The sequence below is a fragment of the Theropithecus gelada genome, chromosome 15, assembly GCF_003255815.1.
Source record: "Theropithecus gelada isolate Dixy chromosome 15, Tgel_1.0, whole genome shotgun sequence".
Lineage (NCBI taxonomy): Eukaryota > Metazoa > Chordata > Mammalia > Primates > Cercopithecidae > Theropithecus > Theropithecus gelada.
In genome coordinates, this window is record NC_037683.1 from 35,247,625 (window position 1) to 35,274,036 (window position 26,412).

The window sequence follows — 26,412 nt, forward strand, 5'->3', positions numbered from 1 at the left end:
TAGCCATGTTGCCCAGAGCAATTTGCACATTCAATGCTATTCCTATTAAACTACCAACAACATTTTTCACAGCATTAGAAAAAAGTATTCTAAAATTCATATGGAACCAAAAGAGAGCCCAAATTGCCAAAGCAATCCTAAGCAAAAACAACAAACCTGGAGGCATCACACTATCCAATTTCAAACTATACTACAAAGCTATAGTAACCAAAACAGCATGATACTAGTACAAAAACAGACACACAGACCAATGGAACACATTGGAGAACTCAGAAATAAAGCTGCACACCTACATCCATCTAATCATAGACAAAGTTGACAAAAACAAACAACGGGGAAAGGACTCCCTATTTCATAAATGGTGTCAGGATAACTGGTTAGCCATATCCTAAAGATTAAAACTGGACTCCTTCCTTCTACCACATACAAAACTCAACTCAAGGTGGACTAAAGAAGTAAACGTAAAACTGAAAACTATAAAAACTCTGGAAGATAATCTAGGAAACACCATTCTGGACATCTGCCTTGGGAAACAAAAGAAACTATCAAGAGAGTAAACAGACAACCTACAGAATGGGAGAAAATATCTGCAAACTATGCATCTGACAAAGGTCTAACATTCAGAATCTACAAGGAACTTAAATTGACAAGCAAAAAACAAACAACCCCATTAAAAAATGGCCAAAGGGTTGGGTGGGCGGTGGCTCACACCTGTAATCCCAGCACTTTGGGAGGCCGAGGTGGGTGGATTGCTTGAGCCCAGGAGTTCAAGACCAGCCTGGGCAACATGGCGAAACCATGTCTCTACTAAAAATACAAAAATTAGCCAGGCATGGTGGTGCATGCCTGTAATTGCAGCTACTCAGGAGGCTGAGGCACAAGAATCACTTGAACTCAAGAGGCAGAGGTTGCAGTGAGCAAAAATTGTGCCACTGCACCACTGCACTACAGCCTGGGCCACAGAGTATGACTCAGTCTAAAAAAAAGGGGGGGGGAGGGGTGGTGGCAAAGAACATCAACACTTTCCAAAAGAAGACATACACGTGGCAACAAGCATATGAAAAAATGCCCAACATCACTAACCATTAGAGAAATAGAAATCAAACCCATAGTGAGATACCATCTCACATCAGTCAGAAAGGCAATTATTGGATGGGCATGCTGGCTCACGCCTGTAATCACAGCACTTTGGGAGGCCGAGGTGGGTGAATCATCTGAGGTCAGGAGTTCGAGACCAGCCTGGCCAACATGGTGAAACCCCGTTTCTATTAAAAATACAAAATTAGCCAGGTGTGGTGACACACCCTCTAATCCCAGCTACTTGGGAGGCTGAGGCAGGAGAATTGCTTGAACCTGGGAGGCGGAGGTTGCAGTGAGCAGAGATTGTGCCATTGCATTCCAGCCTGGGTGACAGAGTGTGACTCCATTTCAAAAAAAAAAAAAGGCAATTATTAAAAAGTAAAAAAGTAACAGATGCTGGTGAGGCTGCAGAGAAAAGAGAACACTTATACACTGCTGGTAGGAATGTATATTACTTCATTGTGGAAAGCAGTTTGGAGATTTCTCAAAGAACTTATAACTACCATTCAATCCAGCAATCCCATTACTGGGCATATGCCCAAAGGAATGTAAATCATTCATCAAAATGTTCACCAAAAACTTATACAAAAATATTCAGAGTAGCTTATTCAGAAAACTCCAAACAAGAAACAGTACTGATGTGCACCAATAGGATAAAAACTGTGGTATACCCATATAGTAAAACTACTAAGCAATTATAAAGGAATGAACTACTGATAAATGCAACAAGATGGATGATTTCAAAGACATTATGCTGAGTTGTAAAAAAGTCTACACAAAAGAAAACATATTGTATGACTCAGTTTTATTGAGTTGTAGGGGAGTTAACTGGAAAGGAACTTTCAGAAGTGCTAGTAACATGTCTAAGCAGAAGTTTAGGTTATAAATTTGTATACATTTTTCAAAACTCATGGTATGTACACTTACTATTTGTGCATTTTATTGTATGCAAACCTTACCTCAAGAAACAAAAACTGTAAAGAATAAGAGGTATGGTCTGTTACAAACTACAGAGTAAAATTGTTCTTAAAAAGAAAAATAAATTCAATAATTTGGGGGGAATATATGCTTCAAATCAAGTATATGAAGGATCAGTATGGACCTTACACTTACCCACAAGTCTACATGGTTTGCTCCCTCATGTCCTTCGGGTCTCTGTGAAAATGCAATTTTAATAGAAAGGCCTAGCAGTCCTGTAACAAACAATCCCATTCCCCTCACTTTCTATCCCTATGTCCTACTTAATATTTACTTGTAACTTTTATTACCACTACAAGAACACATTTGTTTATTATCTGTCTCTCCACCATCCGGAATATAAACTCCAAGGGAGAAAGCATTTTTCTTGTTTTCTGTTATCTTCAGAGCCTAGGACAACGATTGACCCATAACTGGTACTCAATATTTGTTGAATAAACAACTGAATGAATATTACCAAGGATGTGAATTGCACCTGGGGCAAACACTATAAAGGGCTTTACCATGGGAAAGGGAGAGCATTCTGAACACATTATTCCATTTACAACATGCAATGTTCCACTCAATTATCATGAACTTGTGATGTGGATTTTAATGGAAATGTGTCCGGGCTTTAAGGGACAAAAAAAAAATACACACACACACACACACACACACACACACACACACACACTAACCAGAGTCTCCCTTCTTCTCTCATCTCTCTACCTTTTGGTCTCTACCCACAGGGAGGCTATCATTTCCACTGAAACCCGCCTACTCCACATATCTTGTCTCTCTCCAGCCCTTACTTGATACTCCCTCAGTAAGGAAGAGTGACTAATCTGATAAATCACTTTGATATTCATTTGGCCATGTTTTACTTGAGAGTGAGAACACCGAGGGAAGCTGGCTCTTGTTCTTGCCAGCTTTTTGTCTCTTTTATTTTTTTTTTTAAGGAGACCTATTAGGACTTGACTTTCTCAGTGCCACCTCTGATTAGCTGTGTGAGGCAGGTCTATAGGCCTTATTCACACTTCACATTGGGTAAGGAGTCTAACCTTTGCAAATCCAAGTCAAGACTCTACAGGTGACCTGAACAGATTCAGGATGGGGGTTTCAGGCCTAAGCCATGTTCTCCCGTACATTGTTTTACATTAAGAGCCTTGAATTGAGGATTATAGGACACTTGCATAGATCAATCAAGTTTCTACCAATGTCCCATTTGGACAGTAATCACTGAATATATACCATATTAGTCAAAACACTAGATGAGTTCTGAAACTCTACCTCAAGAAAAATATAAAAGAAACATAAAAATAATGTAATACTCCATTGGTGCTAAATAACTTATTTTAATAAATTTGTCTTTTTTTTTTTTTTTTTTTTTTGTTTTGTTTTGTTTTTGAGACGGAGTCTCGCTCTGTCGCCCAGGCTGGAGTGCAGTGGCCAGATCTCCGCTCACTGCAAGCTCCGCCTCCCGGGTTCGCGCAATTCTCCTGCCTCAGCCTCCCGAGCAGCTGGGACTACAGGCGCCCGCCACCTCGCCCGGCTTATTTTTTTGTATTTTTAGTAGAGACGGGGTTTCACCGTGTTAGCCAGGATGGTCTCGATCTCCTGACCTCGTGATCCACCCGTCTCGGCCTCCCAAAGTGCTGGGATTACAGGCTTGAGCCACCGCGCCCGGCCTAAATTTGTCTTTAATACAAGTGTAAAACAAGAGTCCTTTCATTTCAACTATAGTTAAACCCAAACTTTAAAACCAGTCAATAATTAACAATGTATTAATTTTGAAAAGTTTTTAACTGTAAGAGTATCAAATATAATACAGAACTCTTAAATACTTAATGCTTTCTGTCACAATATTAAAAATAAACTTGTTAGCATTCCAAGACTATAAAAAGTGCCCCCTCCCAATGTTTTTGAACAAGTAAAAGTATAGTACCTGCTGGTGTTTACATTAGTTAAAAATTTAAAATAACAACAACAACTTGAATGTGATTTGAGTACTTCTAAACCATCCAAAATACCTGATACGGGTAGTAGGTTCATGGTTTTGGTAAAAGAAACTAGGTCACAGAGTTTTAATGTTATAACTTTAAATCATAAAGAAAGAAAATCTGATGTCATTTACTATTTTTTCTTGTTTATTTTTAATTTTGCTAAGAAGGAACCAGATTTTATATCATCATTCTTCATCTGAATGGACTGCCATATGAAGTTCTGGTTTCTCCGTTTCTTCTTGGTTAGCTGGTTACTACCAAATGCCTGAGGACAATTCTCAGAGCATTTCCACATGAAGGTGATTAGTTTTCATTTAAAATAAAATTAATAACACATGTACATGTAGATGAAAATATAACAAAACCATATGAAAGCTTGTCAGAGACATTCAACTAGAAACTAAAACGGTAGCCACTAGAAAGAAGACATAGTGGAAAAATTTTTAAACTGAGATACTTTTTGTTGAATAATTACAGTAACTACTACCAATATATTCAGACCAATGAAGATTAGAAAGAACATGCAAAATGCTGAGAAAAGTAATTTCCCCTACAATTAAAACAAACGTGTTTTAATGAGAGATAAAAAAAATCAGTCAAGCTCTTAAAATGAAAATTACAAAACAAAACATGGGATTAACAATTTATTAAAAATTACACCCTTGATTTTCTTGAGGGAAAAAAACAGTAGTTTTTTTTATAACAAGGGCATGAGAAAGACTTCAGATTAAGACTCATACTCTGTTCTAAATGAAAAGTAGTAAAATTACTTCTAGTAGAAAATATCTGCTATGGAAAAAAACTTTCAGGTATTTTCCATTTGATGTAGGTATTAATAAAAAATATGATGTTTATATCTAAAATATAAAGCAGCAATTTATTTTCATTTATAATATAAAGTGTTCTAGGAAAAGTTTACTCTTCTCAGTGTTCAAAACAAAATGGCAATTGTTTTCCATACCCAGCAATTTTAATGATAATGTAAAGTAAAAATTTAATCCTGCTGAACTAAAGCTCAATAGATTCAAATTTTAAAAATATGAAAATATCTACATTTTTAAAAGTCTAAAATTTTTGTTACTTTGCAATGACAGATCTGCTTTTTCTAACATTGAAAAAATTTTGCCTTCTTTTATTAATATAAAACTATTCAAATAATCACAACACAATCCCTTATACCAGAAAAGCATAATCACATGATACTCAAGAATTACAATCCAGAAAGGGGAAGTCTTCCTCAAACAAAGAATTTCTTTCTTTCTGTCACCTCCATTCCATATATATAGTCTTCATTTCACATCACATACATAGAAAAATTATCACAATCTAACAGGTAGATAAGAAAAAAAATTTTTTTGGCCTTGTAGAGCTCATCAAGTAAATTTATTCATTCTTCTTAGTATGTTTCTTTTTAACATTATCTGAAGCAACATCTGCAGGCTTTGAGGCCAATGAACCAACACCATTGGAAGGTGATTTTGCTTCACTTTTCTTCTCACATGATGAAAACGGCTGCTGCCAGCCAAAGAGCATCCGACTCAATGTATCCTCAAAAGGAGCAAATGTCATAGTAGAAGTCTGTGTAGTCATCATGGTTATCTGGGGGAAAAAAGTTCAATTTTGAATTTAAATACAAATGCTTTTTGTTTCTCAAGAGAGAGAAAAACAAAGGAAAAAAATCAAAATGCATTAATGTAAACTGCAGGAAAAGCAATTTAAGCTACATTCTGGTAAAATCTCTGTTCTCCATGAGATTATACTTAATGGAAAAGAACATGACTCATTAAAAATAATACAAGGTACCATATTTTGGGGTGCCAAATGAGCAGAATAACCACTTTCACAAAAATGCATTTAGTATTCAAAGGAAGTAAGATAAAATATCAACATTACCATGCACTTGTGTCAGAGCTAAGATAAGTGCTTTACATTGTCATTCTCTTTAATTTTAACCCAACAACTACTCTATTATTATCCTCATCAGTGAGATGTGGAACCAAGGCTCTGAGAGGTTAAATAACTTGCCCAAAGTCACAAAGCTAATAAGTGGCAAAGAAGTTTGCAATATCCAGATTTTGAGTTCAATTACTAAATAAACTGACTATCATCATCTAAAGTCACAGACTTTTAGTGAATTGCAGAATTCCACCTCAACAGATTATAGAAAGTCTCTATCCCCCAATTTTTTCCATATATATTTTTATATAAAGGAACCAAGACCTCAAAGGGTAGAGAGTGCTCCCATTCCTTTATGTGGCAAAATGCACAGTATTCACAGATGTTTAGATACACTCAAGAAATTAGACTGATGCCAACATAAATCTAGGAGAAGAACTTTCAAGTCTAGAATAGCTCCAAAGAATCCAGGAATTTCCCCAAGAGTCAATTCCTCCAGAACACAGATAATGACTCAAACTAGAAATTTTGGGTATCAAATTTCCAAAGAAGACCCCTACATAACCTACCTGCTTGGGGAAAATGGTATCAAGAATAAATTCTTACTAGTTGCAATACAGTAGGGGGAGTTGGAAGAAAAGTATATGTTCATCACAAAAGGAATAGGTAAGTTAAATGCATACTATGCAATAGTTAGACTAGAAAAGAAAAAGCAAAAAATTCTTAGAACATACTGTTCTAAGGTGAAAATGAGACACAAAACAAGAGCCATAGTGTACTATAATTTATATAAATTAAAAACACATCGACACACAACATTGTGAGAGTACTAAAGATCACCGAAATGTATATTTTAAAACAGCTAATTTTATGTGAATTTGAACTCAATTAAAAAAAATTTTTTAAATACAAGCCCATGGACTTCAGGCCAGTCATGATTAAATAGCTTCTATCAGGACTCAGTCTCTCACCAAAATCAACAAAAGACAGAAGTACATAAAGTAACTGCTAAAAGACACTGACAAACAACTGAAATAGGCAGAACCTGATGGGGCTACTATCCAAGAGAAAAAAAGGTGAGCAGACACTTTAGCAGCCAGCTGCTTGGTATTGGGAAGATAAGTTGGAACTCAAGGTCAGACGAGGTGAAATTGCCCAGGGATATACTTCAGGCTTAAAGTAAGACCCCAAAAGGGTTACACTGTAGAAGGGCAAACTGAAATGCAATACAGCACTAAGTCTAAAACTAACAATATGATTAAAATATTCTGCTTGTGCATTAACATTAACAACTGTCTTCCAGAAGATGTTAAATGTAGTCCCTGCCCTCAAGGAGCTTACCTACTAGTCAGAGATAGGCAAGTAAATCAGTAATTGCCAAACAGTAAAGAAGAGTAAGGGCAGTAATGGAGATTTCCCAGGAACATTTAAATAATGGATATAGATCTGGAAGTCGTTTATCACACAAGTGAAAGGTAAATGCATAAATATGAGTGTACACACCTGGAGAGAATGTAAAATGAGGAGTCTAAATATAACATTAACCTCCAAGTTTATGCCATTATTGGGTAAGATCTAAGGACTTTTTTTTTTTTTTTTTTTTTGAGACGGAGTCTCGCTGTGTCTCCCAGGCTGGAGTGCAGTGGCGCGATCTCGGCTCACTGCAAGCTCCGCCCCCTGGGTTCACGCCATTCTCCTGCCTCAGCCTCCCAAGTAGCTGGGACTACAGGCACCCGCTACCACGCCCGGCTAATTTTTTTTTTTTGTATTTTTAGTAGAGACGGGGTTTCACCGTGTTAGCCAGGATAGTCTCGATCTCCTGACCTCGTGATCCACCCGCCTCGGCCTCCCAAAGTGCTGGGATTACAGGCTTGAGCCACCGCGCCCGGCCAGATCTAAGGACTTTTTTATATTAAATTATTCCTTAGAATAAATAATTACAACGAGATACACTAGCATAATCACCTTGGTCATAGCTTGACTTAAGGAACTGCAAATAAAAGATAATAGAATTCAAATAAAAAACAATGGTCTACTGTCAGGAAAACAGCAATGTCTTTTTTTTTTTTTTTTTACAAAATCCAAAAGAGAAGAGTGTCAGGATTTAAAATATTTTCTGAGAACATGAACTATAATAAGTATTTTTCAAAGTCGAGTGTTTTAATAGAGTCTCCACTCCCAAAAGACTCATCACTCAGTTGAGAAGTATTGCTGGCATCAGAAATTACTGCTGAGATAGACATATGAGGTTCAAGGACAAACTTCTGTGAATTCAGCCTCTTATCAGACCTTGATTTAACAAGGTGACAAATATAATTGTGACAAATAGAATAAATCCTTATTCTTTTACAAATAAAATATAAAACTGTCTCCTTATTTAGCAAACTATTAAAAGAAAAAGCATATTACCTAAAATAAACAGTATTTGGCTTCATAGTCTCTTACTTAAAAAGGAGAGGAAACAAAAGAAAATAGAAGCCCTAAAAATATTTTGGTATTTTCAACATATCCTAAAATATAAATTAATTCAGGTAAAGAAATTGTTTATATGCTATCTCAAGTTACACCATTTCAAAATGTCCAGTAAAATGTGACACACAATATAAGTACAAATGGCACTTACATCTACTTTTATATTCTCTATAGTGCTTAGCATTGAGAATACACTGAATGAATAAATATAACATCTACTTCATAGCATTAATTCAAAGGATACCTTAATATATCTATATAAGAAAAATTTGCACAATTAATCTCTCTTTTCGTCCAGAACATACTTCTTCCTGTCTCTACCTGCCCAAATTCAAAGAATCCTTTGCAGTGCAACTTGTGTCCATTCCAGTAGGCCTTTATCAGTGTCTTCCAATGAAAGTCACTTGGCCCTAAAATGAATCCCTAATGGCACATGGCATATTCAAGTAGGTTTTCTGATCACTCTATGCTTTCTCCATAGATTATATCATTCCCTCAGACTTTGCTAATTATTAACGTGAATGATTCAAATAAATTAAAATCATAGGGTTTATATTTTTACAATTGTAAAAAAAGCTAGGCGAATGAACTGTTCATTTTTGGTATATATCTTTAAGTGTGCAATAATTAGAGACCTGTGAAAGAGCATTTTGACCATTTACTAGTCAACAAATACATATTAAAAATCAACTATATACACTAGACTCAATGCTAACGATGCAGTGATGAATACTGCAAACTTAGTACCTCTCCTCATAAAGTTTAAAAAGTTGAGTTAGCATATCTCATGTTCCTTTTTAGACAATAATATCTTAAGAATAGGGTTTGGGTCTTATTCAATGTTTATATAATCACTTATATCCCCCAAAGCACCTAAGAACAGTGTCCCTCATTCATGTATTCAACAATACATTATACCTTATTCAATGCATCAATGAATAAAATATATACATTACACCTTATTCAATGTATATATGATCATTTGGATCCCCAAAAGGGCCTAAGAACAGTGTCTGTCATTCATGTATTAAACAATACATTACCTGAAGACACTTCTCATCAGTATTCAGCACATCTACACTCCTTAAAACCATCTCCTCCTCCTTAAAACTCTCATCAACCACTCCTTTTCCATTTCCCATTCTAGATTTCCCTTCTCTAAATATTAGAGAACTTTAAGGCTCTGTCCTCACTCCTGTCTCATTCCATGCTTGTCTTCCTATAACTGCCTCCCTAAATTAGCTTATAAATTGCAATAAACAATAAACACAATTGCAATAAAAATAACATGGTTTTTTACAGAGCTAGACAAATTGCTATTAAAGTTCATATCAATAAACAAGAATAGCTAAAAATATATTGAAAAAACACAAACATAGAAGAAATCCAGAAAACACTGAAAAAGAACATTTGCAGGAGTGCCTGATTCTCCACAGCCTCATCAACAGAATGTGTAGCCAGACTTTTAAACTTTTAGTTTGCGGGAAGGTTGCTTGAGTCCAAGTTTGAGACCAGCCTGGGCAATATAGTGAAACCAAAATTGTACAAAAAATACAAAAATTAGCCAGGCGTGGTGGCACACACCTGTAGTCCCAACTACACTCAGGTGGCTGAGGTGGGAAGATCGCTTGGGCCTGGGAAGTCAAGGCTGCAGTGAGCCATGATCATGCCACTTCACTCCAGCCTGAGCGGCAGAGCAAGACCCTGTCTCAAAAGTAAAATAAAATAAAAATTTAAAATTTTGTGCCAGTTTGATGAATGATAAATGGTATCTCAAGTGTTATTTTAAATTAATGTTTCTCAAGTACGAGTTCTACATTTTTTAATATGTTTGAGGAACATTTCCCGATCTTTTCTGTGTGAACTGTCTGTTGATAACTTTAACTTTTCCATCAGGTTTTGGTCCTTTATCCCTTAATTTTTAAGAGGCTGTTATATATCAGGCATACCAGCCCTCTGATATATGTTGTAAGTATTTTATCACAGTTATTTGATAGCTATATTTTGACTTTGTCCACAGTGGCTTTTGCCGTGCAACTTTAAAAAACAATTTATGGAGTCAAATTTATCAATCTTTTCTTTATACTGAAGGAAGAACCAAGTAAACCCCAAAGTAAACAGAAGGAAGGATATAATAAAGACCTGAAATTAATGAAATCTAAAACAGAAAAACCAATGAAACCAAAAGCTGGGTCTTTGAAACAAATCCATGAAATTGACGAACCTCTAGGCAGAGTGCTTTTAAAAGAGAGAAAAAGAAAACACAGATTACCAATATCAGGAATGAAAGGAGAGACATTACCACAAATTCCACAGACATTAAAGGGATAACAAAAAACTATTATGAACAATTTCATGCCAACAATAAAAAACTTAAGTGAAATGGCAAATTCCTTAATAAATACAACTTAGTAAAACAGACACAAGTAAATCTGCATAGCCCTATATCTATGTAAGAAACTGTTATCAAAAACCTTCCTTTAAAGAAAATTCTAGGCCCAAATGACTTCATTAGTGAATCTATCAAACATTTACCAATAAATAATATCAAACCTACATAAACTCAGAGAATACAGAAATTCTTTTCCATTTATTTAAAAAGTCCAGTTTTATGTTAGTACAAAAAAGAGAAAAAAATTACAGAGAAAACTACAAACCAATATCCATTAACACACAGGAAAAAAAATCCTTGAAAATATTTTAAAAAATGGATTCAGTAATATCCATGACTGATAAACACATCATGACTAAATGGGGTTTATCACAGAAATGAAAGATTTACGTAACATTTTAATAATCAATGTAATCCACTATACTAACAGAATATAGGAGGAAACCCCTATGATTATTTTAACTGATACAGAACAAAGCAGTTGACAAAATCCCACACCCATTCATGATAAACTTTCAGCAAACTAGAAATAAAAGAGAACTTCCTCAACCTCATAAAGGACATCTATAAGATGCTTAATAGCTAACATCATATTTAAGGTAAAAGGCTGAATGTTTTTCCACTAAGGTCACAAACAAAACAAAGATGTCTACTCTCACCATTTTTCTTTCACATTGTACAGGACATTCTAGCCAATACAATAAGGCAAGGAAAAAAAAAAAAAACAAATTGAAAAGGAAAAAGTAAAACTATCTTTATCATAGACAAGACCATGTATATAGACAATGCTAAGGAATCTACACAGAAGCTACCAGAACCAACAGGCAAATTTAGCAAGGTCACAGGATACAAGAACAATGTGTAAGAATTAACTATATATTTAAATACAAGCAACGTAAAATTCCAAATTGAAATTTGAAAAACTACTATTTCTAAAGGCATCCAAAAATATGAACTACTTCAGGATAAATTTAAATTTAACAAGATACATATAAAACAATGAAAACCACTAAATAGTACTCCAAAAATTTAAAGAAGGCCTAAATACATGGAGAAACATGTATCAACAGACTAAATCTTTTTAAGACCTGATTTCTTCTCTATAGACACAATCTCAAAAACAATTCCAGAAGGCATTTTTTCCATAGAAAGTGACAACTTAATCAGAAAACTTATTTAGAAATATAAAAGATGTAGACTATCCTAAGAAATATTGAAAAAAGAATAAAGTTGGAGAAACTGTACTACTTGATTTTAAGACTTACTATAAAGTTATGGTAATTAAAACAGTTTAGTATTGGCTAGAAATAGACATATAAATCAATAGAACAGAATATACTCCAGAAATAGACCCACATAGGTCAAGCCAACTGATTTTCAACAAAGGTGGCAAGATCATTCAATGAGGGAAAGAACTGTCTTTTCAACAGTGTTGTAACAACTTCATATTCATATGGGAAAAAAAAAAACAAAAACCTGACCCTTACCTCATAGGACTCGTAAAACTTATTTTGAAATGGTTCACAGATTCTAAAAGTAAAAAGGATGAGTTCATGTCCTTTGTAGGGACATGGATGAAGCTGGAAACCATCAATCGCAAAGACAGAAAACCAAACACTGCATGTTTTCACTCATAGGTGGGAATTGAACAATGAGAACAATTGGACACAGGGTGGGGAACACCACACACCAGGGCCTGTTGTGGGGTGGGGGGAGGGGGGAGGGATAACATTAGGAGATATACCTAATGTAAATGACGAGTTAATGGGTGCAGCACACCAACATGGCATATGTATACATATGTAAAAAACCTGCATGTTGTGCACATGTACCCTAGAATTTAAAGTATAATTTTAAAAAAAAAGGAAAAAAATCAAAAATTATAAAACTTTTAGAAGAAATAGGTGAAAACTCTTCAAAACCTTGAGGAATAAAATAATTTCTTAAATAGGACACAAAAAGAAGGACCATGAAAGGAAAATCTAGTAAAGTAAACTTCATCAAAATTTAAAACTTCAGCTCTTCTAAAGACAACACTAAAGAAATAAAAAGGAACAGCATAAACTGGGAGAAAATTATTTGCAATACATATATCTCACCAAGGATTGACATCCTGAATATACAGAGAACTGTTACAACTCAATAATAATACAATTTTTAATAGACAAAATATTTAAATAGACACTATTCAAAAGATGATATATGAATGGCCAGTAAACACATGAAAAGACGCTCAAGTCTCTAGCCACCAGAGAAATGCAAAATAAAACTACAATGCGGTATCACCTCATACTTATAAAATGCTAAAATTAAAATGACTGATAATACCAAATAATTAATAAGGATCTAGGACAATCAGAAGTCTCATACATTGCTGGTGGGAATGTAAAATGATACAACCATTTTGAAAAATAGTGTGGTAGTTTCTTAAAAAGATAAACATATGCTTTTCAGATGACCTAGCAATTCTACTCCTAGTTATTAAGTGAAATGAAAATACATATCTGGCCAGGCACAGTGGCTCATGCCTGTAATTTCAGCACTTTGGAAGGCCGAGGCAGGCGGATCATGAGGTCAGGAGATCGAGACCATCCTGGCTAACATGGTGAAACTCCTTCTCTACTAAAAATACAAAAAATTAGCCAGGCGTGGTGGCACACACCTATATTCCCAGCTACTCGAGAGGCTGAGGCAGGAGAATCACTTGAACTCTGGAGGCAGAGGTTGCAGTGAGCCAAGATTACACCACTGCACTCCAGCCTGGGCAACACAGCAAGACTCTGTCTCAAAAAAATACAAAAAAGAAGAAAAAGAAAATACATGTCTATGTATAGACATATATGTACACATATTCCTAGCAGCTTTATTTATAACAACCTTATTCAAATAATCAAAAGCTGGAAATACACCAAAACCCATCAACAGATAACTGGAAAAACAAATTGTGGTACCTAATACTGTTGCGGGAAGTCAGGGACCCCGAACGGAGGGACCGGCTGAAGCCGCGGCAGAAGAATATAAATTGTGAAGATTTCATGGACATTTATTAGTTCCCCAAATTAATACTTTTATAATTTCTTATGCCTATCTTTACTGTAATCTCTGAACATAAATTGTGAAGATTTCATGGACACTTATCACTTCCCCAATGAATATCCTTGTGATTTCCTATGCCTGTCTTTACTTTAATCTCTTAATCCCGTCATCTTCTTTGTAAACTGAGGAGGATGAATGTCACCTCACAACCCCGTGATTGTATCAACCGCACAAATTGTTTGTAGAGCATGTGTGTTTGAACAATATGAAATCTGGGCATCTTAAAATTCACTGATGGCTCCATTAATGGCAATGCTGGCTATGTAGGTCCTACAGACAAGCTTATTTCTACACCACTGCACTCCAGCCTGGGCAACACAGCAAGACTCTGTCTCAAAAAAAATAAGAAGACAAAGAAAATACATGTCTATGTATAGACATATATGTACACATATTCATAGCAGCTTTATTTATAACAACCTTATTCAAATAATCAAAAGCTGGAAATACACCAAAACCCATCAATAGATAACTGGAAAAACAAACTGTGGTACCTAATACTACTTAGGAATATGTAATTATATGGGTAAATCTCAAAAACAAAATGAGTACATACTATATGATTCTATATGAAACTACAGAAAAGACAACTCTAATCTGTAGTGATATAAAGTGGATAAATGGTATACTGGGGCTATGGATAGTGGCTGGGATTTATCAGAGCAAGGTACGAGGGAATGCTCCGAAGTGATAGAAATGTTTCATACACTGACTGTGGTAGTGGTTACACAGGTATACAAATTTGTCAAAACTCATCAAAATGTACTCCTAGACTGAATGTACTTTATTATCCATGAATACAGTTTATTATGCATCAATTATACTTCTAAAAAGTTGACTTTAAAAAATTTTTAAAGGAGCTCATTTCTAATAATTTCATAAATAAATATTAAACGCTACTTTGCTAAAGCATTTTTCAAAATTGTTACAAAACCCCAAATAATTTTAATATCAATTTGCAATATAACCCACATTTTACATATCTATAAACAAAGAAAGTTTTAGCATACTAACGCCTTAGAAAGAATTCAATTTGGTCCAATAATTTTATAGCCAGAGTTTCTAGGATAAAGTCGTATTTATAATTCTCTGTCCAGATTTTTAATAAAAATCAGTAATGTTAAATGGAACACTATCATTTTATAGAGAAATAGTATGAAATTATATTGAGAAATTAGAATAGTCATTAAACATTAAGATTTTATTACAACCCAGGCATTATATATTTCTTTACACTTAAGGAATAGATATCAAACAATCTTGGAGTAAAAAATAGAAGGCAACTTGCTTCAAGTTTGTACCAAGTCAATCAAGCAGAAACCTGAAGAACCTTGTTTTAAGATGAGAGGCATTTATACTTGGCAGGCATTTTCTTCCAATGAAAAAATAAAGTCAATGTGCCACTATCTTGACACTTATAAACATGTTTAAAAAAAGCATTGAGGACGTTGATTCTCACAGTTGGCTGAATATTGGAATCACCTAGATTAAAAAAAAATGCTAATCCCTATACAACATCCCTAAAATTCAGATTGAATTAGTGTAAGTTAGGCCCTAGGCATATAGGCTGTTTTAAAACTCCTCGGGTGAGTCTAATGTGCACTAATTTGAAAATCACTAGCTTAGAGACCTGTTCCATCATCATAGAAGTCAGTCGTGAGCTGAATGATTATACATGCCCTGATTTCAGTGGGTAGTGTTGTTATTTTAAGCATCTGATAAGTGTATCTCCCTTGATTAAAAATAAATACCTTATAGAAGAGATTATATGTTTTATTTCTCATTGTCTCCACATATCTGGAACAATGAAGGCACATAGCAGTTGCTAAATAAGTATCTTTTGAATGAATATATGATTGCCTTATACTTCTTTTATATCCCCATCTTGTAACAGACTATGCAAATTAGAATTCAAAATATATATATTGAACAAATTAATGACTGAAGCAATTGGGGATAATATTTAAGGCAAAACCAAATCTGATAAAATATACACATATTTTAAAAACACACACATATATATAAGTAGATCAAAAGTGGAAAAAGAATATACAAGAGTGTAACATTTGGCAGCTGAGAATTATTTCATTGAGTTTTCAAATATTCTTCACATTCTTATACTTAGAAACAAAGAAGTAACCCCAAATAACTAATTCATTAGCTAATATCTCAGAACTTGTACATATGCAGATAAATTTTCTTTTAAAAACAGAATTACAGTTTAATCTTGATGAACACAGCTCAGGTTTCAAAATTCAAGTAAATAAAATTTTAGTACACATCATGATAGTCTTACTGCATAGCTGCGTTAAAAACAAAAAGTATTTGGTATCACCTATTGTTATGTGCTCTCAGTTGAGATCTAGTTAGTTTCCTAGGAGTCTCACATTGATAAACAACTATTTTGGTACTTCCTTACATAATGTGTTTATTTAGAAATACCTTATTAACAGACTTCCTTTTGATTAGCTACATTCTCAGATATGGCTTCATTTATAAAAGTTCCACAACTATTACATGATTTTTAATTCAGTTAGTATCTTAGACTACGGAACTTCGGTTTTCTTAAAATCAGCATTGGTTGCTTGATTGTAGGTTTGTCACCAAAAAGTGCTGCTTCACTCTCCGTGGTTGGAAATCTTTTCTGATGTATCAAGGGATATTCATTCTGAAACTGTTTTAGCTTTTTTCTTTTCTCCTTTAGAGGTAAATTCTTGTTTTTAATAATATTTTCTAAAAGTTCTGCAATTGCAGCTTGAGAGGTAGAAACTTTTTGCTCATCAAAGTCCTGAGCACTAATCTGCTTACAGTATAAGTTGGCAAACGAACAAACAGTCCATCTCCAGGATTTTCAATATGTCCCTTTTTTAAGTAGTCAAGATGTTTTTCCGCTGCAGTCTGTAAGTAAGAGGGTACTTGAAGAATTTCCTGATGATCCGTTAAGAAAGAAACTAATCTTCCAGCAAGAAGCTCATCAAGATCCACTTCTTTAGCACAGCATAGCACACACCAAGAAAAGGTATGTATCCTCAGTGATCTTGTGCCCAATGCATCATGAAGTTTAGGCATATCAACATTTTGACTCATTTGGGAAATCATATGCATTAAAAGTTGAAGCTTTCTATAATTTGCTGGGGGAAGTAACAAACAACATAACTGTACAGCATCGATGGCAACCCTCTCTAAATGACGTTGCAGGAAACTCTGTGTGCCAGTCAACACAGAAGAAGCTGGAAGTAAAGAATTTTCTGAAAATTCTATTGAACTTTTGCAGAGTCTTTTATTGATTGTGGCACTAGACTCTCCAAGTTCACTTTCCATAGCTGTTTGCACACTTTTGCTGCCTTGTCCAACATTTGCTTTCATGATAATTTCAGCCACTGGTGTATTGATATAACTATTCCTTCTTGTACTACTTCTTAAAAGCAAACTCTGAGACCTACAAAGCTGTTTTGACTTGCATTTCCCATGACACAACTTCTCTTGGTCTTGAGCAGTCAAAGTAGTGGTTCTCTTAAAACCAGCACAGAATGGCTTTTGAATATTTTCCTCTGAATGAAGATTCAACAGGAATTCCTCTTTGGGCTTAGACTCTAAGAACAGTTTATTATTTTGTCCTTCTATGTTTGGAAAAGATAGATGAAACACACTGGATGCCTCTTATTTGAATTCCCTGACACATCTACAATACCTTCCAAAGAACAACAGCTTGGTTTGCTGTTAGAGGATAGATCATGCATACCACTTAACCCTATTAAATTATGGCAGCTTCCTCCCATTATGTCATTAGCACTCACTCTTCTGTTTCTTAAATTAACTAGCTGCATTTTCTTAGCAAATCTTTCTTGAAATCCTGGATTGCTTATCTGTAGTCTCTCAGAATAATCTGATTCTTCTTTTTTCTCTATGAAGCAGACTGAGAAGGTACTCAGTTGATTTGAAGGAATTCAAATTGTTTAAGTGAAGGAATTTTTAAGACTGTGGATCATCTTGGATTCTATGTATCCCACTGGATCTGAAACTATCACATAGCCACAAATAACCAAAATGTTCACAAATAATTTGTAATATTCAAAAGTAAGTAGAGGTTCAGGGAGATCTAGAAAATAATCTGTGATTGTTCTGAACACATCTTGTTCAAATCCAACATTAGTTGAATTATTCATATCATCAGTTCTTGGCCAATCTGCCAGGCCTCATGGCAGATAATACCCAGTGAGGGAAGTCATCCGATTTGTTTTGTAGTATGACTACCCCATGTTTACTTGTATTGGCCATGTTGTACATTACATATTGGGGAATTACTTGTTTTGGATTTATGACTTCTTCTAGGGATGGCACACCTAAAATGGTTTGCAGGTAGATCAGAATAACATATCTCGAAATTTCTAAAACATCTTCCTGGCTTAGTTCTCTATTATCAACTGCATTTTCTTGATCTTCACTGATTATTTCATGCTTTATTTTCTCAGCATTTTCCTCAGATAAATGTATTCCATGCTTTTTAGGAGTTCTACGAGATAAGTTTCATCTTTTAAAAATGCTATCTTTATCTTTGGAAAAGTTCTCTATGTTGTTTTTTCTCAATTCTGGATGCCTTCGTGGCAGAGTTTTAAGTGGCGAAGTAGCAGGAAATCTGAAGAGCTGCTTATTAACGTCAACATTTTCTGATCCCCACCTGCCTTTGATATCTTCAATTACATGATTCTTAAGAAATATCCTCAACAGTTGGATAGTCTGTTGACTTGTAACTTTGGGACCAAAATTGCTATTATTTCTTAATAGGTCACAAAGCCAATCCACTGCTTCTCCTGCTGTGAAACAATTGCCATATTTTTTAAAGTGTTGTCTATGTTTTCTTAGAGGCATTCCTGCTCGAAAAGATGTGGTAACTTCATTCCATAAGTAGCAGAATCCATTTAAGATGGCCATACCAGGAAGATCTGAATTCTAGCTCTGCCACTTGCTGTAGATGTGACTTTAGAAGGCCTCTAACGTCTGTGAGCCTCAGTGTCCACATTGGTAAAGTAGGACTAATAACACATGCCTGCCTGAAGGGCATTCCAGCTTGGTGGCCCGATAAGGCCCAAGAGGCACACCCAGACTCTCCATAGGTCTGTCAGCGCCCGGTGGCGTCCATGGTGGCGAAGGCAACACTCAGGCCCAGTGGCCCGGGCAGTGACGAGTCTCAGCACAACCATCGGCCCCGCCGCCAATTTGAATAGCATCTGCTAAAGCATTTTTTAAAGCGATCCTGATAAAGTTGGGCCCTGTACCATACCTTGGGAAACACTGCTGTTGGTCATACCTAGAAACAGAGTGAACAGGTCACAAGGTACGTGAATTTTCACCCTCGTCAGATACTGCCAAAATGCTCTCCCAAGTTTTATTCCTGTTTATACTCCCTCCAAATCCCTTTAAAATAGTTTACACTCTTCATCTTCACTTTTTTATTCACCTCAGTTGATTACAATCATTTTTCTATCCCTTACCAGTCCACTGAAATTGCTTTTACTAAGGTCACCAAATATCTCTTAATTTCAAAACCCAACAGCCTCTTTTCAGTTTTAGTCATTCTTTACCATTTCTTCTGCTTTATTTCACAACAGCTCTATTTCACAATTACTCCTTATAGAGCCAATTTTTATTTTTAAATATTTTTAAAACATTGATGTAGATGTGGTGAAAAGGGAACACGTTTACACTGCTGGTGGGAATATAAACTAGTACAACCACTATGGAAAACAGTATGGAGATTCTTCAAAGAACTAAAAGTAGAACTACCATTTGATCCAGTAATCCCACAACTGGGTATCTTCACAGAGCAAAAGAAGTCATTATATGAAAAAGACACTTGCAAACTCATGTTTATAGCAGCACAATTAGCAATTGCAAAAATATGAAACCAGCCTAAATGCCCATCAACCAACAAGTGGATAAAGAAAAGGTGGTACGTATACACCACGGAATTCTAATCAGCCATAAAAAGGAACAAAATAATGGCATTTGCAGCAACCTGGATGGAGCTGAAGACCATTATTCTAAGTGAAGTAACTCAGAAATGAAAAACCAAATATCGTATGTTCTCACTTATAAGTGGGAGCTAAGCTGTGAGGATGCAAAGGCATAAGAATGATACAATGAACTTTGAGGACTTGAGGGGAAGGGTGGGAGAGAGATGAAGGACAAAAGACTACACTTGGGTATAGTATACACTGCTTAGGTGTACCAAAATCTCAGAAATTACCACTAAAGAACTTATCCATGTAACCAAAAAAACACCTGTTCTCCAAAAACTATTGAAATAAAATTTAAAAGATAAAAAAATGATTAAGATTATGAAATATATTATCAGTTTCAGTAAACTCTAAATGGGATTTGGGCAAATGAATTAGTTTAAAATGAACATTCTATTTAGAAACTGGTGGATATACTTTCTAATTAGGAAAATGTTGAGAAATATTATAAAAGAAGTTCAGCATTGTATGTTTTCCTATTTTTAAATATCTTTATTATTATTACATTGCAGTATGGTGTTTAAGTTTGGGTGTTAAAATATAGAACTTTACATCCAGGAACAATTGTAAGAAAAATTATCATTTTTATTCCACAAATTAGGTCATGAACAAAAGCTGATCCTGTAACTCAAGAAAATGTAAGATATCAGTGCTATTTATTTATTCTTACCAAACCCACAATATACATTCATTTTCTTTAAAGATTAAAGTTAGAAACTCAAAAATAATACAGCTCCCACCCATTCAGCAAACTAGGAGTAGAAAGGAATTAACTTCCTACTCTGCTAAAAGGCATCTAGGAAAAACTCATAGCCAACATTATGCTTAATAGTGAAATACCAAATGCTTTCTCTCTAAGACGAAGAAAAAGACAAGAATGTTCATTCTCTCCATTTCTATCAACACTATACTGGAGGTTCTAGCCAGGATAACTGGGCAAGAAAATTAAAGACATGCAGATTGAAAAGTAAAGAGTAAAATCATCTCTATTTGCAGATGACATGATCCTGCATATCGAAAATCCTAAGGAATCTATCTTCTATTTTATTATTTATTTATTTTATTATTATTTTTTTTTTTTGAGATGGAGTCTGGCTCTGTTGCCCAGGCTGGAGTGCAGTGGCACAATCTTGGCTCACTGAAACCTCCGTTTTTGTATTTTTAGTAGAGACAGGATTTCATCATGTTGGCCAGACTGGTCTCGAACTCCTGACCTCAAGTGATCTGCCAACCTTGGCGTCTCAAAGTGCTAGGATTACAGGCATGACCCACCATCCCCAGCCAGGAATCTACCTTTTAAAACATTTATTAGAACTAATAAATGAGTTCAGCAAGGTTGCAGGATACAAAATCAATATACAAATATCAATTGTATTTCTACATATTTGTAATAAACAACCTGGAAGTGATATTTTAAAACAATTGTATTTAGTATAAAATCAAAAAAGAATAAAATACTTAGGAATAAATTTAACAAAAAAAGTGTAAGACGTGTATATTGAAAACAAAGATGGCCAAACTAAATCAAAAGAACTCCTGTGTTGATGAATTGGAAACCTTACTGTTAAGATGGCAATTATTCTCAAATCAATTTACAGATTTAAAGCAATCCCTATCAAAATAAGAGCTGGCTTCTTTGCAGAAATTGTAAAGTTGATCCCAAAGTTCATATGGCAATGCTAGTGACCCAGAATAGTCAAACAATTCTGAAAAAGAATAACAAATTCAGAGGTGTCACACTTTTTTTATTATTTATTTTTCTTTATTCTTCAACTTTCATTTAAGATCAGGGGTACATGTACAGGATGTGCAGGTTTGTTACACAGCTAAATGTGTGCCATGGTGGACTGCTGCACAGATCATTCCATAACATAGGTATTAAGCCCAGCATTCATTAGCTATTCTTCCTGATGCTCTCCCTCCCTCCACCTCCCCCTGACAGGCCCCAGTGTATGTTAGGGAGGAGTCTCTCCTTTTCAATATTTTGGACTAGATTCAGTAGAATGGTACCAGCAATTCTTGGTACCTCTGGTAGAATTCAGCTGTGAATCCATCTGGTCCTGGCCTTTTTTTGGTTGGTAGGCTATTTATTACTGCCTCAATTTAATAACTCCTTACTGGTCTATTTGGGGATTCAACTTCTTCCTGGTTCAGTCTTGCAAGGGTGTATGTGTCCAGGAACTTATCCATTTCTTCTAGATTTTCTAGTTTATTTGCACAGAGGTGTTTCTATTATTCTCTGTTTATAGTATAGTTTATAGTATACTGTTCTTTATACAGATGGTTGTTTGTATTTCTGTGGGGTCAGTGGTGATATCCCCCTTATCATTTCTGATTGTGTTTGATTCTTCTCTGTTTTTCTTTATTAGTCTAGCCAGCAGTCTATTTATAAATGTTTTCCAAAAACCAGCTCATGGATTTGTTGATTTTTTTTTTAAGGGTTTTTCATGTCTCTATCTCCTTCAGTTCAGCTCTGATCTTGATTATTTCTTGTCTTCTGCTAGCTTTGGGGTTTCCTCTTGGTTCTCCAGTTCTTTCAGTTGAGGTGATAGGTTGTTAACTTGAGATCTTTCTAGGTTTTTATGTGGGCATTTAGTGCTGTAAATTTCCCTCTTAACACTGCCTTAGCTGCATCCCAGAGATTCTGGTATGCTGTCTCTTTGTTCTCATTAGTTTCAAAGAACTTCTTGATTTCTGCCTTAATTTCATTATTTACCCAAGAGTCATTCAGGAGCAGGTTGTTCAATTTCCATGTAGTTGTCTGGTTTTGAGTGCATTTATTAATCTTGAGTTCTAATTTGATTGTGCTGTGGTCTAAGAGACTGTTATTATTTCAGTTCTTTTACATTTGCTGAGGAGTGTTTTACTTCCAATTATGTGGTCAATTTTATATTAAGTGCGTGTGGCAATGAGAATAATATACATTCTGTTGTTTTTGAGCAGAGAGTTCTGTAGTTATCTATCAGGTCTGCTTGATCCAGAGCTGAGGTCAGGTCCTAAATATCTCTGTTAATTTTCTGTCTCAATGATCTGTCTAATATTGTCAGTAGGGTGTTAAAGTCTCCCACTATTATTGTGTGGAAGTCTAGGTCTCTTTGTAGATCTCTAAGAACTTGCTTTATGAATCTGGGTGCTCCTGTATTGGGTTTACATATATTTAGAATAGTTAGCTCCTCTTGTTGAATTAAACCCTTTACCATTATGTAATGCACTTGTCATTTTTTATCTTCATTGGTTTTAAAGTGTGTTTTGTCTGAAACTAGGATTGCAACCCTGCCTTTTTTCTCTGTTTTCCATTTGCTTGGTAAATTCTCCTCCATCCCTTTATTTTGAGCCTATGTGTGTCTTTGCACAGAACATGGGTCTCTTGAAGACAGAATACCGATGGGTCTTGGCTGTTTATCCAGCCTGCCATTCTGTGTCTTTAAATTGGGGCATCTAGCCCATTTATATTTAAGGTTAGTATTGTTGTTATATGAATTTGATCCTATCATCATGATGCTAGCTGGTTATTTGCAGACTTGTTTATGTGGTTGCTTCATAGTGTCACTGGTCTGTGCTTCAGTGTGTTTTTGTAGTGGCTGGTAATGGTTTTGCCTTTCCATATTTAGTGCTTCCTTCAGGACCTCTTGCCAGGCAGGCCTGGTGGTGATAAATTCTCTCAGCATTTGCTTGTCTGAAAAAGATCTTATTTCTCCTTCAATTATGAAGCTTATTTTGGCTGGACATGAAATTCTGGTTTGGAAATTCTTTCCTTTAAGAATATTGAATATTGGCCCCCAGTCTCTTCTGGCTTGTAGGGTTTCCACTGAAAGGTCTGCTGTTAGTCTGCTGGGCTTCCCTTTGATGCTGACCTGGTCTGTCTCTCTGGCTGCCCTTAACATGTTTTCTTTCATTTCAACCTTGGAGAATCTGATGATTATGCATCTTGGGGTTGATCTTCTCTTGGAGTATCTTACTGGGGTTCCCTGTATTTCCTGAACTTGAATGTTCGCCTGTCTTGTTAGGTGGGGAAAGTTCTCCTGGATGATATCCTGAAGTATGTTTTCCAGCTTGGTTCCATTCTCCTGGTGTCTTTCAAGTACTCCAATCACAGGTTAAGTCTCTTTACATAATCCCCTATTTCTCAGAGGTTTTGTTCATTCTTTTTCATTATTTTTTCTCAATTTTTGTCTACCTGTCTCATTTCAGAAAGATAGTCTTCAAGCTCTGAGCTGCTTTCCTCTGCTTCAGGTATTCTGCTGTTGATACTTGTGATTGCATTGTGAAGTTCTCATGTTGTGTTTTTCAGTTCCATCAGGTCAATTATGTTCCTCTCTAAACTGACTATTCTGGCTATCATCTCCTTTATTATCATGATTCTTAGCTTCTTTGCATTGGGTTAGAACATGCTCCTTTAGCTCAGTGAAGTTCATTATTACTCACCTTCTGAAGCCTACTTTTGTCAAGTCAGGCATCTCAGCCTCAGCCTAGTTCCATGCCCTTGCTGCAGAGATGTTGCCATCATTTGGGGGAGAAAAGACACTCTGGCTTTTTGAGTTTTCACCATTTTTGCGTTCCTTCTCATCTTTGTAGGTTTATCTACCTTTGATCTTTGAGGTTGCTGACTTTCGAATGGGGTTTTTATGGGGTCTTTTTTGTTTATGTTGTTGTTTTCTGTTTGTTTTTAACAGTCAGGCCAGTCTATCATAGGGCTGCTGTGGTTTGCTGAGGGTCCACTCCAGACCCTAGATACCTTGGTTTTTCCCAAACCTGGAGGTATCATCAGTGAAGGCTATGAAACAGCAAAGATGGCAGTCAGCTCCTTCCCTGGAAGCTCTGCCCCAGGCGGGTACTGACCTGCTGCCGGACCGAATGCACCTGTAGGAGGTGGCTGGAGATCCCTATCCACTGCGTTGTGGAGGACCCTTCCTCATCTGGACTGTTCATATTCTCCAAAGCCGGCAGGCTGGAACGGCTAAGTCTACCAAACCGCATAGATGCCAGCCGCCCCTCCCCCCAGGAACTCAGACCTGTCTCAGGCAGATTCCAGCACGTTGCCGATGGCAGGCTGGAACCCAAGCCAGTGGGCCTTAGATTGTGAGGTGCCATGGAAGTGGGGCCTGCAGCACGATGCTGCTTGGTTCCCTGGATTCAGCCCCCTTCCTAGGAATATGTACGGATGGATTTCCTCACTTGCTGGGGACCCCAGGGCCACAGTATGTAAACTCCTGTGTCTCTGTGTGCACCTGAGTGGCTGCTCTGCCAAAACTCCACACAGCTCTGTGCATCAGACCCAAGACCCTGGTGGCATGGGTTCACGAGGGGATCTCCTGATCCACGGGTTGCAAAGGTCCATGAGAGAAGCGTGGATCCCTGGGCAAGGTTGCATAATCACTCACTGCTTCCCTTGGCTGGCAGTGGGGGTTCCTTTGGCTCCATGCTGTTCCCAGCTGTAGGAAGTGGTTGGAGATCCCTATCGGGAGGTCTCACCCATTCAGGAGGAACAGAATGAGGGACCTGCTTAAAAAAGCAGTCTGGCTGCTTTTTGGTAGAGGAGGTGTGCTGCACTGGAGGGGACCTTCCTTGTCCAAACCATTTGGGCATTCCAAAGCCCAAGGTCCCTTACCCTACATGAGCTGTTTGCCTAGACAGTCCCACTGCAAGGTGGGTATTTCAGTTGAAGGTGCTGAATTCACTTGCCCCTTTTCACTCCTTTCCATGAGTGCCATGGACCACAGCTGCTTCTAATCAGCCATCTTGGATCCTACCACAGTCACACGTCTTGATTTCAAAACTAACTACAATGCTACAACAATTAAGACACAGTAGTACTAGCATAAGGACGGGCACACATATGGATGGAATAACATTGAGAATCCAGAAATAAACCCTCAAATTTACAGTCAACTGATTTTTGACAAGATTGTAAAGGCAATTCACAAAGGAAAAGAATTGTTTTTACAATAAATAGTGCTGGAACAACTAGATATCCACATGAAAAAACTTGGACTGTTCATCATACCATACACAAAACTTAATTCAAAACAGATCATAAAAACCAAATACAAGAGCTAAAACTATAAAACTCTTGAAGAAGATATAGAGGTAAATCTTCATGATCTTAGATTTGGCAATGGTTTCCTAGTTATGACATACAAAGAACACATAATAAAAGAGAAAATAGGTAAATTGGACTCATAAAAAAAGTGTTGTTGGGGTTTTTTTGTTTGTATTTTTTTTTCTGTTCAGAGAACAGTCTTTCTCTGTTGCCCAGGCTTAAGTGCAGTGGCACAATCTCGTCTCACTGCAACCTCTGTCTCCCTGGTTCAAGTGATTCTACTGCCTCAGCCTCCTGAGTAGCTGGGATTATAGGCACCCACAACTAATTTTTACATATTTATATTTTTAGTAGAGATGGGGTTTCACCATGTTGGCTAGTCTGGTCTCAAACTCCTGACCTCAGGTGATCTGCCCACCTCAGCCTCCCAAAGTGCTGGGATTACAGGCGTGAGCCACT

At 36.2% G+C, this 26,412-nt stretch overlaps 1 protein-coding gene and 1 pseudogene across 1 annotated transcript in view; both read right to left on the minus strand.

Moving 5' to 3' along the window:
* Positions 1-4,171: 4,171 nt before the first annotated feature.
* Positions 4,172-26,412, minus strand: part of TMEM38B (transmembrane protein 38B) — a 77,718-nt gene continuing 55,477 nt past the window's right edge. Inside the window, exon 6 of the mRNA XM_025360591.1 lies at positions 4,172-5,639. Within this exon, the coding sequence (XP_025216376.1) occupies positions 5,424-5,639 (216 nt within the window). The 3' untranslated portion in view covers positions 4,172-5,423. The remainder of the gene's footprint in view (positions 5,640-26,412) is intronic.
* LOC112608613 lies at positions 16,430-19,008 on the minus strand (annotated as a pseudogene).